This window comes from Hypomesus transpacificus, chromosome 15, assembly GCF_021917145.1.
Source record: "Hypomesus transpacificus isolate Combined female chromosome 15, fHypTra1, whole genome shotgun sequence".
Taxonomy (NCBI): Eukaryota; Metazoa; Chordata; class Actinopteri; order Osmeriformes; family Osmeridae; genus Hypomesus; species Hypomesus transpacificus.
Window position 1 is genome coordinate 217,092 of NC_061074.1, and position 19,244 is coordinate 236,335.

The 19,244-nt window shown below is 48.7% G+C and overlaps 2 protein-coding genes across 2 annotated transcripts; one reads left to right on the forward strand and one right to left on the reverse strand.

Moving 5' to 3' along the window:
• The first annotated feature begins 1,598 nt into the window (after positions 1-1,598).
• On the forward strand, positions 1,599-6,347 carry LOC124477979 (zona pellucida-like domain-containing protein 1). The gene is made up of 11 exons (XM_047036058.1): positions 1,599-1,718; positions 1,958-2,066; positions 2,511-2,737; positions 3,032-3,222; positions 3,523-3,595; positions 3,849-3,946; positions 4,127-4,210; positions 4,435-4,606; positions 4,983-5,079; positions 5,285-5,311; positions 5,405-6,347. Exons 2-11 carry the CDS (start codon positions 1,970-1,972, stop codon positions 5,560-5,562), a joined length of 1,224 nt encoding a protein of 407 aa, XP_046892014.1. The 5' UTR covers positions 1,599-1,718; positions 1,958-1,969; the 3' UTR covers positions 5,563-6,347.
• Positions 6,348-6,399: 52 nt separating this feature from the next.
• Positions 6,400-8,654, reverse strand: zgc:162608 (uncharacterized protein LOC100037332 homolog). The gene is made up of 3 exons (XM_047036216.1): positions 8,588-8,654; positions 8,394-8,478; positions 6,400-7,836 (listed from the first exon to the last, which is right to left on the reverse strand). Exons 1-3 carry the CDS (start codon positions 8,634-8,636, stop codon positions 6,978-6,980), a joined length of 993 nt encoding a protein of 330 aa, XP_046892172.1. The 5' UTR covers positions 8,637-8,654; the 3' UTR covers positions 6,400-6,977.
• Between the last annotated feature and the right edge of the window lie 10,590 nt (positions 8,655-19,244).

Consider the following 19,244-nt stretch of genomic DNA (forward strand, 5'->3'; position numbering starts at 1 on the left):
TGTTCCTGCTCTCTGTCTCCCGTGAGACACGGCACTTGAGAGGCCTTTCGTCTCTTACCAGACCATTATTGCAAGTGAGAATACAGGTCAAATAAAAAATAAAATGAAACACCCTCTCAGACTGCAGATACAACAGAATCAATACCTTTTTATGTTCTGTTCTGTTATTTGATGTGATTTATTGTGGAATCACACACAGCACCTTCCTGCAGTGTCAGAGACAAGTCCCACCTCCGGGCAACTTGTCCCACCCTGCAATCTCGACCTTTACCACATCAACACACGCACGTCCAGGATTTGACATACTACGCAATTATCCCATCTTTCCAGCGCCTGCAGCCAGTGTGCGGGATTACTGCAATCTGAGAGTGAGATTAGAGAGATGCCAGTGGAGACTGTGGAGGGGCAGGTGTCACAGGAGAGGCATCTGGGCATGGACAAGGACAGTGGGCTCTGTCACACACACGGTGACGCATCCCTGGGTAGGGTAACAAATGTCTTCTCTGACCGAAGGCGTTTCTGGCAAGAAAACACAGATGTCTTCTATCTATTCTACACCTCTGAGGGGACAATAGAAGTTCTCATTTGAGGACTGGTTATCATAGCCCATAGCTAGAACTCAGCAGCCCCTCCACGCACACAAAAGACCACAGACCTGACACGCAAGATTAACGAACAAAGGTTATTTTTGGCGCTGTTTGTTTCATACCTTGTGGCAATTTTGTTTTCATCGTTCATACTGATCCGTTCTCCTGTTGAAGATACCTCCTCCTGTTTTTAATTGTTTGATACGGACACACATGGAGATTCAGTGACTTGTGAATGAATAGGTTTTGTGGTGGAGGTATCAGTGTGTGCACAGATTACACAGACACACCCGTCTCCCTGACTGGGAGACCTGACTGGTCTTAGCCATGAAATGTGAACAAGCTTCATTTGTTATGAGCATTTTTATGAGGTCTTCCAATTTCTTCTAATCCATGACATAGTGGATGGGTTATGCATTGTTGTTTGTAAAGCCCTTCAGCTTAGCCAATGTTCAGTCAGTGTATGTGTTCATGTGAGAGGAATGACTGCATGATGGTGTGTGAGTAAATACAAATGACAAATATATGTTTTTTTAATTTATGGCATGTTGTTACATGATGATGCTTCCTACTGATGGTCAAAGTCGATGATGCACCATGATGTTCCAGGAACTCTTAACTCTCCCCACTCTCTGTTCAAAACAAATGCAAAAACAGTTGATGAAACCAAATGATTCTCATCAACTGTCCATGTATGTCTTCAGAAGGCCCAGCACACCTGCTGCAGAGTCCACACTCCACCCTCTACAAGCCCACCTCCTGTCTTTCTGGTCAACTCTTTCCCCAAGTTCACAGATTTGAACATACAGTTCAACCAGGTCCGATGGTGAGATTTCCTATCCCCCCCAAAAAAGAAACAGTGAATGGGTGTATAGGTGTGTGTATCTATGCATGTGTAAACGTGCACGTGTGTGCATGTGAACAGACTCAGGATGGAGTGAGTGGGACTTTCCCCTGTTGGATCAGGTGTCAGGAAGGCCTTATAAGACTCGTCCCAGTCCTGCCCTCTTAGACAGTCTTCTCCCCCAACAGCAGCTGCACCAGACCCTGCTCCAGCCCTCACCTGGGCAGGCTCCTTTGTGGATGTTCTCAGCATCTTCTTCAGTCTCCCATTGATTATAATATCCAATCGTGAGTAGAATATAATTTTAATTTGTTTTATGTGTGAAGAGTTTGTGCTGGAATTGCATCTCTGTCTTCTTCTCTTTCTCTTATTTTCTCTTCCTTCATCTCTCTCCATCTCTCTACCTTCTCTCTTTCTCTATCTTTTGCGGGTTTCTCTCTCTCTCCCTCTCTTTCTCTCTTGCAATGTTACTCCATTCCTCCTTTCTCTCTCTGGTAAATAACTCCATGCTCCTCCCTCTATATAGAGTTGTAACAGCATGATGCTCTACCTGTGTGTCTCCGTGGTGACCCTGCTCCTACAGCCTGTGGTGTCCGTCACCTATAACTGCTCTGCACAACACGACAGGGTCCCAGGTAAGCCAGGGAGGGCTGCTCAGATGGTCAACATGTTTCTGTCATGCACAGAAAAAGGAGATTATCGATGTAATCACTCTCTATAAGGTTTTAGCTGTGACTTTCAAGTGAATATAGAGGGGTCAGATGGCTGAGTGTTTAGGGAATGGGGCTATTAATCAGAAGGTTGCTGGTTTGATTCCTAGCTGTGCCAAATGACGTTGTGTCCTTTGGCAAGGCACTTCACCCTATTTGCCTTGGGGGAATGTCCCTGTACTTACTGTAAATCGCTCTGGATAAGAGCGTCTGCTAAATGACTAAATGTAAATGTAAAATGAATATCCATCAGTGGGATTGAGTTCAAATTCAACTTTGTGGATTGATCTTTAAGATTGATTGTTGATTTTAGAGTGTACTGGGTTTAGCATTACCTTTGCTCCCACCTGCTCCCCTCTCCCCCCGTAGACAACTCGGACCTGACGGTTGACTGTGGCACCAGCATGATTGTCCTCGAGGTGAATATGTGTACCGCCCAGTGGGCCGGCTTTGACCCCAGCAGCCTGGCCATGAATGGACAGCACAACAACAGCCAGTGCGTGGGCAACATCGACACCAGCGTCGACCCGCCGGTCATACGCTACCAGCTGCCAGTCAACCACAGCCAGAATAACCCCTGTAGGCAATCACTGCAGGTGAGAACCCTGTAGACTCAATACATGGGAGGACCATGTAGACGCAGTGGTCAGATGGTGAGACCCTTCTGGACTTAAGTTCAAATGGAAATGTCCAGTATATACAATATTCCAATAGCTGCTTGTTATGACAGTGCAACAGTTACGAATCATCTGGAACTCTCACATGGGAAGACCTAGTTCTCTGGTCTCACGTTGTCCGGTGTTGTACGTATGTGTGTTTGTGCGTGTGTAACTGTGTGTGTTTGTGCGTGTGTGTTTGTGCGTGTTTGCGTGTGTGTTTGTCTACGCTAGATTGTGAACGAGGTGCCGGACCAGTCTGGGCCATTCAGCTTCTTCTCCACCATCCAGTCAGTCATCATCACAGGCTTCATCGACACGCCCAGCTCCTCTGTGGGCATCATCAGCTACTCCACAGACCTGTACTACCACTTCTCCTGCCGCTACCCACTGGAGTACCTGCTCAACAACACCAAGATCGTGGCGTGAGTGAATGCTCCGGTAGAATCCTCCACACTCTGCTGTACTCCACCATTTCTCATTTGGCATTACAATGTGATGGTCAAGATTGCCATGTGGAATGTCTGGTCACATTTTGTAACGATAAACTAACATCCTCCCCCACCAATAAATGTAAGACAAAATCTAACAAAGAAACGAAAATAAAAAACGTTAGTATATCGATATGTCTTCTTAAATACACTGATCAACAGGTTAGTTTGTAAAACGACATAAAAACATGAAAACTTGATCATTCCCATATCATGTCTCTCTCCATCCTTCAGGTCTTCAGTATCCGTGGCTACCAGTGACAACAACGGCACCTTCATAGATACCCTCAGTATGAGTGTGTACAACGTAAGTACTAGTCCACAAACCACCTCAGAGCTGTGTCGCTATGTCTGATCTAAAAAAGAACAGCTTTCTGTATCGTTGAGCATCAATGTCTCACGCTCAAAATCCTCATTTGTCAATTGATGGTGAGTTGAAACGTCCTCCAATCAGATGCCTGTTTATGGCCTCTGCTGTCCTTTGATTAGAATGGCAAAGAATATGCAGACTACCTGATCTGACAGTACACCCTGCCCTCCTCCTCCTGTTTGATCTCCAGGACACAAACTACACATATCCCCTGACAGTGCCTGCTACAGGGCTGGAGCTGAGGACCAAGATCTATGTGGAGGTGAAGGCCACCAACCTGACAGGAAAGTAAGTCCACCTCTGGATCCCACCTTCACCTTTTCATCCACAGTTACACATTTACAGACAAGTTAGGCCACATCAGTGTCTGAGTTTGGGTCTAATCGGCACATACCACGACATCCAATCGCATGCTATGCTCCGTTGTTTCATTCTGTGCCAAGCTGACCTGCAGTCTTGTCTCCAAAGTTTCAATGTGTTGCTCGACCACTGCTTTGCAACGCCATCTGCCTACAACATGTCGAACAGCGACAAGCACAGCTTCTTCACAGGGTAAGTCTTCACACCCAACCCAGGACTGAAGCGCCTCAGATAACATACCATCAGTACCATCAATTATCACACTCACTAGTTCAAGTTAGGAGAAATGTGTGATTTTTTGAACACACCAAGTAGTAGTTTTAGTGATGGGCCATTCAGCACAGAAGGTTCTGGAACCATAAACACGAGGCTTCAATCCTTGAAGTTTCATCACACATCTCCCCTTCCCGGCCCAGGTGCTCGGTGGACTTGCGTACCAAGGTGACGACAAACGGCCTGTCCACAAACGCCAAGTTCAACTTTGAGGCGTTCCGCTTTGTGGAGCACCGTGACCAGGACAAGTCCAGCACCTTCATCCACTGCATCCTCCGGCTTTGTGAACCCAACAAGTGCCAGGAGCTGCTGAACGTGAGTGGATCCCATCCACAGCCCTGCTCCCCTGCTCTGGGATCCCATCCACAGCCCTGCTCCCCTGCTCTGGGATCCCATCCACAGCCCTGCTCCCCTACTCTGGCTGGGGAGACGGGAAAACACATATGTCTGATAGTGATAGTGAAGAACATTTCAAATTATGCTTTTAGAACCTTTCAGTGAATCCTATAGAACATTGGAGATGATCCTTTGGAACTTCAGAGGATTTTCCGAACGTTTCGGATAATCTTGCGGAACCTTTTAGATCCCCGATAATCCCGAAAAACATTGCAAATGATCTTTCAATAACCTTTTCAATAAAGTGAATGTTGAAATGAATGAGCTCCCTCATGTGCGTGTTGGCCCTCCACAGGCTTGTAGACGCAGGAAGAGGTCTGTGATGCCGTTTGGAACAGAGTCCAGCGACTCAGCCACCGTGTCCGTCGGCCCCCTCTACACCGCCAGAGAGGGTGAGTCACGCTGTCACAAGATAGACAGGACATCAGAGGAGTGAGTGAGTGAGTGGGTGAGTGAGTGACTAAGTGAATGAGTGCGTGAGTACGCGAGTGAGTAAATGATTAAATCAGTTAATGGGTTATGGGTATAAGGCAAATACAAAAGCACCACCTTCTCTCTTCCACTGACACCCTGCTCTCGCTCTTTTGCCCCCTCTAGTGGACCTTCCCGCCGCAGCAGCTTATGGTGAGTTCAGTTTTACTGCTTCCCTCAACGGTATGTATACCATATACCGTATACCTCCTACAACATGCCCTACTTTTTCTTTACATGGTCCAGGTGGAGGGACACAGACAAAGGACAGCAAGGGAGACGTGACAGGGCTGGTGGTGGGGATTGTGTTTGGGACTGCCGCCGTGGCTCTACTGGTATTGGGGGGATGGTTCATCATGAAGAAGTTCTACTGGGCAGGAGGTCTTCCACATGCCTTTAACTGATGCATCCCTCCACCACCAGTCACTGACTCATGTCACACAGCAGTCAGACGTTCCAACTGATGTGACTTTGTAGGTAAAGGTGTTCACCTTTACGATGAAGGATAAAATATACGTACAAATCTCATTAACCTTATCTAACTTATCATTAGTCAGTCAAATGATAAATGATGTTTACCATTGTTTTACCAGTGATGAAGGAATGTGTATATGCATAAACTACGTACATAATTACACTGTGAGAATTGGAATTTTACCTCCCTTAAAATGAGAAATGTATCCAGTCATGCTAAGTAAGCACTTAAGTATGAAATCAATATCTGTCTCTCTCTTTCACAGTGTTGATAAGGGTATTGGAATGTGGGAACTGCCAAAGTACATTCTGCATTTGGTGGACTATTCACCCAAGGCTGCCTGAGCTATAACCAGCCAGTAGATATGAGGCCAAAAATAGAACAATATTGGGCCTGTTTGGGGAATTATGATATGGAGTTTTTTGTATTTACCAACTTTTGATGTTGTTGTGCGAACAAAGCTCTGTCAAATAGTGTAGTTTCAAACCTTGATCTGCTGCTTTGTACATTGTTGTGAGCAGGTCTGGACTGGGACTGAATAACGGCCCCGGAATTTGAAACACAGACCGGCCCACAGCCGTGTATTCTTATTATACTGTATATATCTTTTGGCATCATACCACGGCCGTTTGACCAGCCGTTCGGGAAATCTTCGTACTCTCCCGATGGCCAGCCCGACCCTGGTTGTGAGATACATTAAAATACAAACATGTTTAAATGAATCTTGGATTTTTATTTCAAGAAATGAACATGAGAACATGAGCCTATGATATGTTTACTTTACAGTTTACAAATCTTCTTTATTTACAACTTTTTTACAGCGTACTGACCTTGACTTCTCATGATACACAGTTCAACAAACACAACAACACATTCATAAATAAAGACTCACTGTATGTACAACCCTGGCGTGGGCAAGGAGGTAGAAGGACTGCACAGACGATAGGAGTTCATGTCTTTTAGTGGGTCACTGTGCATGGAGCCAGGGGTAGGGGCAGGATGGGCTGTGAGAAACTCATGTACATCTCTGGGTGCAGTTACACAAGTCATATTGGGGTGCGGGAGACAATTCTGTTGGGGTGGGGGAGAGAGTTCTCTAAGGGTGGGGAAGAGACTTATATCGAGTAGTTGTGGGGGAGATCCTTATTTAGGGGTGGGGGAGAAACGTATATACAGTAGGGGTGGGGGAGAGAGTTCTGTAGAGGCTGGACAGAGACATATATACAGTAGGGGTGGGGGAGAGAGTTCATTACGAGTGGGGGTGAAAGTTTTACAGGTGGAGGAGAGATGTATATACAATTTGGGTAGGGGAGACAGTTCTGTAGGGCTGGGTCGTGATTGAGATCATGTCTGGCTCTGAGATGGGAGAGAGTCCTTGATGTCTTGAAGCAGAGCACTCAGCTTGGCTGAGAAGTCCTCCTGCAGAAAGCTCAGGATATCTGGCTCCTGGGGGGAGGAGGAGGAGGAGGAGGAATAGGAGGGGTGGTCCTCCTCCAGCCCCAGGACTATCCTCTCTATCCTGGCTTGGAAAAGCTGGTTCTGTAGGGTGGTGCTCTTAAAGTACTGGTCCAGAATGGACAACACCTCAGCCTTGAGAGGCTGGCCCGACAGCAGGAGAGTGGCCAGCTCTCCCTTCAGGGACCCGACCCTGTTCTGTGCTTCCTGTCTCAACGACCTCACTTCCTGTCCCAGCCTGGTGCTGAGTTCCTCCCAGGGCCCCGCCCCTGGCCCCTCCCCGAAGTTGCCTGCCCTCAGCTCTTTGATCACGCTGGAGGCCTGCGTCTGGAATTCCAGGACGATGGCGTCCATCTTGGATCCGTTGTCCTCCAGCTTCCTGCTCACCCACTGCACCGCCTCCCTGTAGATGGCCACCCCCGGCTGGGCCTCGGCCACCTCCAGGTCCTGGAGGTAGAGCTTCAGCTGGTCACACATCTCCCTGGTGCTGCCACTCACTGCACTCTGGAGCTGCTGGGTCAGGGGGGCCAGGCGCTCTCTGGTGCTGCCCAGGGCAAAGTGAGGCTGGGCTGGGTACGAGGAGAGAGGGGACAGCCTCTCCCGGAGCTGAGCCAGCTCATGGCGCAGACGAGCCCGCAGCCTCTCAGACTCCATGTTGAGCTTGTGGCGGAACTCTCCAACCAGGGGGTTGTCACCGCCTTGCTGGTGGTACAAGTCACTGCTGTCCACCTGGCTCTTCCACATCCCACTGAGAGAATCACAATCAGAGTCAGAAGCTGAATTTGGTTTATACGCCATGTAGGTTTACACAAGCACGGAATTTACTGTGGCAGGAAGGTGCAAACAATAAACCTATACGGATCTTAAATTAAAAGTTAAAAAGTACAATAAGTCTAACTAATTCTAGGAACTAAACAATCAAAAAATGTCAACAATTTAAAATACAAAATATATATAAAAATAGAATAATAATACGAATGGCCAGCATAGTGCAAATGAGATCAAGGTGGCAAAGAGGCCAGTAGCAGATGGAAATAAACAGTTCTTATGGCAGAGAGACAGAGAGAGGGAGGCAGGGGGAACATTTGAGGGAAAGAGAAAGACAGGGACAGAGAAACCAAGAACATTTGAGAAAAGAGAGAGATAAATAGAGAAATAGACCAAGAAAGAGAGGGGGGGGAAAAGATAGAGTGGAAAAAAGATACAGAAGATAAGTCAATTGCTTCTAAGTAGAATAATCCTATTCAATGACAACGCAACACGTTTATAAGTTTCCAAAATGAACTGGAATGAGGAGAAACTTACTCTATGTCCTTGGAGAGTTCAGTCTTCTCATGAGCCTGGTTGCTGTGTGAATCAGTCCACTGCGCCTCGCGGTGGAGAGGGTATGCTGGGAACCACAAACACACACCTGTCAGCACCAGCCACAACCAGCCACGTAACAACAACACAGTCCTCAGGAGAACACTCGCACAACAACGCTTCCTCAGAACACACACCTGGGACTGCCACGAAGGACAATGCGAAAATCACCACTTTAAGAATCATGCTTCTTTTGAACTCTGCGGAGAGAGAGAAATGGAGAGGGGGAAAATTAGTCAAGATCTTCTGGTCTGATCTTCATGTGAAGGCATGCAAAGACAGGCTGGTGGTCCAGCCCTAGAGAGGAGGCAGGGCAGCTGTGGATCAATAGGAGAGAGTACTGCTGGCTCGTACCTGAGAGACAGGGTCTGCATGCCGCAACATTGCTCCCGCCTTGTCTTATATAGGGGTCAGTCTTATCAGGGAGGCCGTCTGGAACGATGCTTGTGTCAACGCTCAACACGTGGAGGGTCGAGCTGATAACAGCTGCCAACACAGTGCAGATAACAAATGGACGGGACGTCGGAAGGAGGCCTGGGAGAGGACGCACACACACACCTACATACACACACAAACACACACACACACAAACACACACACACACAAACACACAAACACACACACACACAGCATTCCTGCTTACATCGATTCAAGGAGGCTGAGGTGATGTCATGCTGGTGCAATGGCAGAGTTCAACCGCGACTGTTGGGTCAGGCGGGTTCAACTCCACACTGGTCTGTCTGGTCACATTCGACATTCTTCATTTCCAACTGATAATATTGGCTGTGTTGGACACACAAATACATTGTCAACAAACATCAAACCATTTATTTAGGGGTCAAGGGGTTGCTATCAAGCACATACATGCAGTACTGCAGGTTCTCTGCCATCAAAACAATATTTACTTTAGGAGAAGACAAAAAAAAAGGATGAATCTCTCAGGTGCTCTCAAAGGGCGTCCGATTACCTTCTCAGTATAGTCAGCTTTCTAAGTTAGTGTGAATATTTATCCGGAATGGACAGGGAAAGGTTTCTGTTATTCACTAATATGGAGTACCAAATATTTAGTCTGTCAAGGTCACAACAGCATACTGGGGTGACCTGCTGTGCTGCGTCATTCTAACAAGGTTAATGACCCTCTGATGACAATGTTTGGACCCGGGAAAGTTCATTCAATTGATTGAAGAAGCCAACAGATAAAAAGTTGGCATAAACATACTCAGTATCCTACTGTTGAATCCTTCTCTTGCATCCTAGGATCTTAATCTTGCATCCTTGAGAGAGAGAGAGACAGAGAGAGACAGAGAGACAGAGAGACAGAGAGACAGAGAGACAGAGAGACAGAGACAGACAGACATAGACAGGACACTGCTAGGAGTGGAGGGTGTGACACCTATTCTTGAATCCAAGTCTGGAACTCAGTAGCATACTTTATTAAGGAGAATGCATGACGTCATAATGGTACATCACATCTGTGCAGTGTATGCACTGACATGAAAAGTGTGTCACAAAATGTCTCTAAATATATTGATCTGAGTAAACATAGTTATCAAATCATCCGTAATGCCTGCCAATGTACAAGATCAATACAGTCCAGCTTTGTCACATACACCACTAAGACTGTGTGTGGGGGGGGATTTCAATTGATTCTTCTGAAACTATCATCACTATAATGATCATTGCTTGGACACTCACTAAGCAAACCGCTAACAAACCATCTCTAATCTCCCCTCCAATAAACAGAACCTCCTGTCACAGCAAACTGTTGACCCATCAATAAGCACAGGTGGAGGGTTTAAACCAGGGTTGTTCTTTGTGCTTGCCTGTAATCCATGGCTCTTTGATGGGAATGCTCAGCGTGAAATCAGAGCTGAGACAAGCGGTGTTGCAACTGTACCAATGTGGAATCAATGTTATGGAGAGTCTGAATGTTAGACGCAGGCAGTCATGACAATCACCCAGACTGGATCTGTGTGAAAGGTCAGTTCTGCTGCTGTCTTAGGTAACCCACCTATCATCACTGAGCAGGGCAGAGTCCACAGCAGCCATGAGGAAACACCAAAAGACTTCCATGTACCCAAAGTCCAGAATTTCAATACAACAATACCAGTACGTTCTGAAAAAAAAGACCTTTCCAAATTGGGTCAATTTAGTTGGAGTTATGAATGTGATGGAGTGATGAATGGAGTGATGAAAGGAAGGATGAATGGAGAGATTTTGGATTGTGTGAATGTGACTGTGCTTATCATAGGTATGGGACACACATGTACACAGACACATGCCAACTCACAAAACACACACATGCAACATTACACACACAAACACCTGCACTTACACCCAAACACATGCACAGAAACCCCCCCACACACCCAGGTACCCCCCCCCCCCCCACACACACACACACAAGCACAAGCACACACTGTCCAGTGTACTGTAGCTTGGCCCGCATTCTTGTCAAGTCTTGTTTTGATAGAATCTCTGCTGATGTGGTATTGGCTAACTCGTGTATGACTATTCAGTGAACCGCTCCAAGCTTTAAAGCGCTCTGTTATCAGTGTATTTGATTAGGAGTGACAATGTTGCCTTGGAATTTGAACACTGACTGGCAGAATATCAGCTCACAGCAAACACAACAGTTACACAGTTGTTGCCACGCTGACATTCCCCCAACACAAATGACAACAAAGAGTTGCTATTCTTCTGAATCTGCAAGGAGAAACATGGAGGTGGAGTCTTGGTCTTGTCCCCTGCCGGAAGGCCCCCCAGTAATGTGAAGAGTTCAGACTTTCATGCCGTGGTGTTACGTCTGAGGTGGTTTTGAACCGGCAACCTTTGACTGCACGCTGGCACACTAATCACTAGAGCCAAGCAGGTGAAGGTACATTGGGGGCATTTGGAGGGGGGGGGGGGGGGGGGGGGGGGGGGGGGGGCGGGAGGATCAAACTCTTTGATATTTCCCACCACTACACCCTGCTTGATGATGTCTGTTCCTTCATTAGCTGTCTGCTGCAGCTTTCTGCTGCAGTCCATTGTCTGCCATCAACTCAGCAGGGGTTCTGATTGTTACTGTGTTTAAAATGGTTGGACCAGTGGTTCTGTAATGTTGCAGTGGTTAACCGTTGAGTTGTGTAACTAATGCGTCCTGTTTTCAAAGGTTGCACTGCTGGTCCTGAGTTGTGTTCTGAACAGTTCCATGGCTGGTAGTGTGTACGTGTCGGCTACGCTCAGGGAGAGTGCACTTGATGTGTACCAGTGTGAGCCCAAATGATTAATCAGTTCCATCGAGGGATTGAGGAGAACAAAAGTTGTAACCAGAGCCTACTGTATCAAATAGCCACAGGAACACTGACCACAGGTGTGTGTGCAGTTTGTGTGTGTCTGTTGTGTGTGGTGTGTGTGTGTGTGGTGTGTGTGTAGGTGGTGTGCAGTGCTGTGTCTGAGTGTCATCCTACCCCAGAAAGCCCATGCATCATTCAGCAAGGGAGTGAAAGTGTTCCCTCCCTCCCCTCCCCCTCCCTTGCCTCCCCCTCCCTGTCCCCCCCCACCCCCCACCCCCCCAATCCCCTGCCTGTTCCTCCTGTCAGTAAGCCTGGAGAGGGGATAGAGAAGGGACTCTAAGATCCTCCTGCCTCCCTCATTTCTTCTCCGACGCGGACACGGATGCTGAAGCAGTCTGTCTCTCCACCTGGGTGTCTGAGCCGGGACTCAGCGATGCAGCCCACGCCGGCTCCACCGTGACCCAGGCCTCCACCCCCGTCCCTGGGTCTGGATCCACAGGCCATCCCCTGCCCCCATCTGTGCCCGGGACAGGCCAGCCATGCTGGGGGTCCGTGGCCCCAGGTGGAGCTCTCTGGTGGGGTGTGTGTGGAGGATTTCTCTGCTGGTCCATGGAGACGGCGTCAGACAGGACGGCAGGGAATCACCGATGTGTCGACCAGGTAGGGGACTGACCTATCGATTGGATTGTTTGAAATCTTGGTTTATTGATTATTTTTATGGATTTGTGGATTCCTGTCACCACAACTATTGTGTTCCACCAGGATTCTACTCAATACATTCAGGCCCCAGCATGACTCTGTAACTGTGTCCACTAGGGTTCTACTGTGTTGGGGACCGCCAGCTCCCAGAGCCGTGTCCCAGAGGGACATATGGGCCCAGTGCTGAGGCCACGTCCAAGGCCAGCTGTCTGAGCTGCCCCCCCCAGCACTACTGCCCCTGGCCAGGCCTGCCTGCCCCCCTGCCCTGTGGTGCCAGGGCTGAGCAGCCTCTGGAGGGCCAGTCTGCCTGCGTGTGTCTGGAAGACGGCAGGAGCTTCCAGGTGGTGTTCTGGCACACGCCTCTTTACTGTCTATTCTCTTCTACTCTCTTCTGCTCTACAGCTGGTGTATGTCTGTGCTGGTATTGTGTGCGTAGCCCTGAGCCCAGTCAGGTGTCGATCTGCCTCCATGTTGTCTCCAGAGGAGCTGGATGCTACAGTGTAGCTTCTCAGACTGAATTGCCCCTTCCGAGATGACCTCACCTCTGTCTCCTGTGTCCTCTACCAGTCATGGAGGGAACTCCCCTGTCTGGGTCCTCTACCAGTCCGCACATACTTCCTCAGCTTGTGCAAGCAGGACCCACAGACTCCCAACAATCTGTAGCTCAGGGCCTGGAAGGTTCCCTCATCAGGTGTCTCCAAACAGGAGAGTTTGGGTTTCAAGCTTCGTTCGTCGGCTCGCCCCCCCCCCCCCCCCCCCCCCCCCCAGTATCTCAGGTTCAGGAGCTGCCAGGTCCTGTGTCACCAGGGCAGATTAGGTGTTGATAAACACTCTCCCACCTAGCTCCCTGCCATTGTACGATGTGACGGTATCAGACTTCGGGTCAAACACACAGACCAAACTCTTGGATATAAATATCGGATGTTTGATTTTCTCTTTTGTGTTTTTGACACGGTATTCCACTGATTTGAGTGAACTAGGTGAACGTTCTAGATGCCCTGAATTAAGTGCACCCAAAGTGTGACTCCTTCTGGCCCAGATTTAAGACACATGAGCTTGACCTATGGTTCATGGTTGATAAAAGATGTTCTCTGTATGCATGCAGGCCAGTGATGGGTATTGCCCTTGTGCCCTGGGCTATGAGGCAGTCAGTCAGGGCGATGTGTGTGTGCTCAGAGTCTACCATGTCTGCAGAGATAGAAGCAGCCGCTCACAGTACGGAATCTGTCTGGACCCCAATCAATGGGAACAGCAATGTAGGCAAAAGGTCAGTGTGCAGGTTAAGTTCACACACGCACACACACACACACACACGCACACACACACACACACAAAAAGAGCATTGGAAGATCTCGGAAAACACATACAAAGTTTTAAATATATAATTTTCATCAATGAAATCGTTGAATTGTTTTTCTCCACACAATTCTGGTGTTTCAAATGTTGTCTAGCTAGCTCTGTTACCTGGAACCAAACAGGTGGCCGGCCTCCAAGTCAGTGAACTCTGGCTGCTCTTCAATATGAACCGCTTATCCAGAGCTTATCAGATATTTGGTTTTAGAACACGTGTGATCTGTGAATGAGCCCCGATGAATACATAAGCCAGTCCTCAATGACTGCTGTCACTGGCGGCTGCAGAGTCCCCTGTGTTTACCTTCCCAGGCTCTCCAAGTCCCATGTAAATGTACACATAGAGTGATACTCACACACACCACACACACACACACACACATAGACAGACATGCACATAAACACACACACCGTGACCTCTCTACAGACATTCAAAAATGTAACCTTGCGACTATTGAATTTGATGCACCCTTTCCCCTAAATAACAGTGTGTGCACAGGTCGACAGTTTTTCCTGTCTTCTTGATGTGATGTGATTTGCAAAGAAGCAGCACACAAACCCACAAACACTTGATCTCTGTCTGTCCTGTACTGTAGCTGCTATGGCTGAATACTGAGGCCTGTGCCCATTCTTCTCCTGCAGGTATGTGTGTCTCCAGGAGCCTACCAGGGCTACGATAGGGCCCTGGGCATGTGTGTGTGTGGGGAGGGCCCTGGCAGTGCTGAGTGTGGGAACTGGGGCTGCAGGGCCGGGGCCGGGGCCGGCCCAGGGGTCACACCCTCCTTACAGTTGGTGTGTGACTCCTCTGGGGAGCTGAGTCTGGGCTGGAGCGCTGGGGGCACGGTGAGGCAAGACATACACACGCAAATACACACACACAAAAACACTCTCACATACACTCACACACACGCAATCATGCTCTCACCATGACACGTGCAAGCGGATAACCAAAACGACCAGAATACTTGATTTTAGGGTTTCCAGGTCAAGTCGATTTAATTTGATTGCAGCATGACCTCCCAGGAGAGCATGTATTCTCACCACATGTAACTGTTCCTTTACAAGAACATATAGTATGACCAAGCTAGAGTTACGACTTCTCAACTATGTACACCATAGAAAACATTCTTATCCTCTTGTATGGAGTAAGAGGAACGATTAGGCTCTAATGTCTTCCTGACCTAGAAAATCTTACAAGTGTGTGTATTTGTGCGTGTGTGTACTTGTGTGTGTGTGTCTCCAGTTCCAGGGGCCTGTCCCAGGCCGCTTGCTGGAGCGTGTGTTCCGACACTGGGACTCCCAGGGGATCCTGCACTGTGGCAGGAACCTGGTGGCCTCTCGGCACGTCCACATCCTTCAGACAAGCGGTGAGTCAGGCCTCCCTGTGGAACTCCTCACCATGCAGGACAATACCAGACCCTGCGCTTGCTGACAAAGGCTGCCCCACTCTGGCTTTGTTTGCATCTGTGTGTGTCTGTAAGCACGTGTGTGTGTGTGATGGTGGGCGTGTATGCGTGTGCATGCGGGTGTCTATGTGTGTGTGTGTGTGTTTTGGTGGGTCTGTGTGGGTGTTTAGACGCTGGTTTCCTCGGTCTCCTCCGTGGCCTACCAGAAGACCTTCTCCAGATGTTCTCCTCAGACTCACAGAAAACTCCCGGCACCACAGGTCCATCCACCACGCCACAGCTACAAGAGCAGGCTCACAAACACTGAACAAGAATCCTTACACGCTGATGCTACATCTAGAAATGCTCAAACTGATGCTATTCATCCACAGTACTAACTTATTAATGTGTAACTGCTTTCTATGCTGATGGACTGCTTTATGAGTACTACTAGAGGGAACCTCAGATTCATTGATAACCTGTGTTCTAGGAGAAGAAATCTTAGAGTCACCTCTGGTCTGTGTTGTAGAAGGAACCTCCAAACTCAGAGAAGAAGAGGGCCTGAGAGGAAGTACCTCCAGCTCTGTGGGCGGAGACAGAACCCCCAGGGTTGGAGGCGGAAACTGGAACGCCAGCGTGGGTGTTCTGAACCCCACAGCCTGTCTGCAGCTGGGAGACGTTCTGCTGTTTTCTGTCAGTAGGGAACACCACCCTCAGTATGACATGTGAGTCAGTCTGTCTGTGTAGAGCCCTCCACTTTGAGGACCACTGGTGTAGAGCACAGGGTCACTGAGCGGTGGACTTACTAACTGATTCATTTCTTGATTGATTGTTGGAATGACTACATTCCTGAAAGTGAGAGAGTTTGTGAGTGAGCGAGTGACTGCATAGGTGCAGACATTCGTGAATGATTAAGTGTGTGAGTGTATGTATAAACCCTGACATCCTCTGTGCTCAGGGAGAACCTGTACAACACCAACTCTGAGTTTGACTGGGGGCCGTTCAGACAGCTGGAGGAGGAGCTAACGCTCTCCTGGACCCCGCCCACTCTCTTCTCATTGGTTCTCAGCCAGCCGGGGGTGTACGTGTTCAGGCTCAGCAGCCAGCGTCATAAACACATGGTAACCAATTGTACCTCACAGTTACCCATGGTAACCCATGGATGTATCAGCCAATGAGAAAATACTGCAGTTGCGCCTCAAAGAGAGCATGAGATAGTCTGTGGACAGAAGGCCAAAGGTTATAGGTCAGAGACATTCTAGCTCAAAAAACTCAGGAGAAGGGTTTGTAAACAATAACAACAATTAAAAGAGCAATTGGAAAATCTGTCAACATCGGTCAACTTCAAACAATCAAAAGAATGTTGTGATAGGGTTGATATTTTAATCTCTGACTCCTCTCCACTGCAGTACGTGAGAGTGATGCCTGCTGGCGGCCAGTGTTATGAGGCCGGACCCTTCTTTCCCGCTGTCCCTCGTCACATGACCAGGATGGGCATTGCCAGGCAACGGAACCTGTTGCTGAGACCTGATTGGCTAGTGACCGGAGGCTTGGTGGTTGGAGCCATGGTGATCCTTAGCTTGTGTGTGACACTACTGGTGAGAGAACACACACACACATGCACTCTCTCTCTTACACACACACACACACACACACACACACACACACACCCACACACACACACACATCCACACACTCACCCACCCACCCACACACACACACACACACACATCCACACACCCACACACACACACACACACCCACACACACACACAAACACACACAAGCAAACTGTTCCAGAGATTCCGGGAGGCCCACTGATTTACTTTTGTTTTCGTAGATCTTGTTCAAAGAATATGGTTGGCCAGAGAAGGAGCCAATCAGGGTGCGGTATCGTGCATTGCAGAAGGCTTACCTCATGGATGACTACTCATCCAGGGGCTCCAGGGTGACCACACTAAGGAAGACACACCGCAACCTGCAGGGCAGGATAGACACCACTCTTCAGCCAGGTTCAATCTATCACCACACACACACCGACACAAACTTAGATAAACACTCACACTCACAGGCACACCTGTTCACACACATCCTCTTCCTTCATCCTGACATGAGCCAATGTGCTGACACATTACAACTTACACAGCTTACACACAGCAGGTGAAATGAACACACACACGTCTGCTTCTCCAGGACCTTATGATCGCACTCTTGTGTAACTCTTGCGTCTCTCACTCCCAACCAATTGCGTTCCAGCGCACACATGCAGTCAGATGGTAATACTACTGCTCCATCTGATAAACAGACAGAAACAGACCTTGGGTTTGCTTCATCATTATCATCTCCTTGTTGAACCACCGGTCGTAAAAGATGGGTACAGGTGTTTGTGGTGGTCAAAGAGCTATTATGCAGGGTTGATAAAACATGGACATACTATATGTATGTGATGTGAACAACGTGATACTTAGTGTTTTGCTTGTGTGTGTGTGTGTATGTGTGTGTGTGTCTGTGTGTGTGCACAGCAGGAGCAGTGCTGAGCGTGGAGGCTGAGGAGTTCTGGGACTATGAGCAGCAGGTGGACCTGGAGGCCTTCAGCTCCACCACCTTTTACCGCCTGCTGCTCACACACAGCCTGGCCGTCACCTCCCGGCTGGGCCAGCTCACCGGAGAGGTAGTGCCCACCTGGTTCTCAAACACAGCTAGTAGTCACATTCACCCTTTGTTTTTGTTTCCCTACACTAGATCTCTCCATCCTTCTTCCTTCCTTTTACCCCCCAGGACTGTCCCTCCTTACTCTTTACCACCCTCCCTCGTTTCCTTTCCCTCCCTCCTCCCTCGTTTCCTTTCCCTCCCTCCATTCCTCCCTCTTCACATATTCTCTGTCTTACTGTCTACTATCACTTTCTCAGGCCTCATATGTCCTCCCTTGTAAAGTTAACTAAGACATATTGGATATCCTATTGGAATGTATATGTGCTGTGTATTTGTGCGTGTGAGTGTAGCACCCCAAGGGTAGCTGCAGTAAAGTCCTAAATATGTAAGATGAGTTGGCAGACTTTGCCGGTCATTGTTATCCTGTGAACATGCAGGTCTTCCTAACATGTTTTTGTGACGATGTATATGGGTGTATCCATGTATATGGGTATATGGGTGTATATGGGAAGATGTATATGGGTGTGTATGGGTTAAGTTTGTGCGAGTGCAATGTGTCTATTTGTGCCAATACATTCATTGTGCGTGTGTGTGTGAGTCTATCTGTAGCCACACATTTGTCTATGCGTGACAGCACCATCATGGGCTTGCCCCCCCCCCCTCCCCTCCCCTGCAGGTGAAGGAGCTGTACCAGGGAGTGCAGGCCAACCTGCAGAGCCTGCAGCCCGGGTGGTCTGCAGCCCTGGGGAGGCTGCAGGAGGGGGAGGCGCACCAGAGGCTGCAGAGGGAGCTGGAGAGGGAGGTGGGCCGTCGCAGGACTCTGGCCCAGCAGACCAGGGCCCTGCTGGAGAGCCAGCTGCAGGTTCTGAGGTCGGGGCTCCAGGCCCAGAGGAAGGCCCAGCAGGGCTTCACGGCCCGCCTGAGGGAGAGCCTCAGGCTGCTGGGGTGGAGCCGCAGCACCGTGCCTGTCTGGGACCAACACTCACCACAGTAATGTCCCCGGCTGGGGGTCTGGGATCATCTGTCATGTCTTCATCAGTGTATCTGATCAGTGATCCACAGTGCAGTCTACTTTACATGTTTAAACACAAAATATAATACAGAGAACAACTTGATTTTCAGGACTGAATCCAGCAAAGAAAAGTAGGATCTTTCTGAATTTAAGATCAGGATATGTTTTGTCTTGTGCCACACTCTTTACAGTACTACATTCCATGTAGAAAATGTGTCATGGAGCAAACGTGGGATTGGAACGCTAACTAAGCACTTGATTGGCTGATGGAATAATTGCCCGGCTGATCGACTAACCGATTGGTTGGTTATCCTGCAGGGTCCTGCGGAGGGTGTGGTCTCTGGTGGGTGCTCTGGCAGAGCAGGTGAGAGGGGACTGCCATCGCCAGGGGGCCTGGGCCCTGCTGGGGGAGGGCACC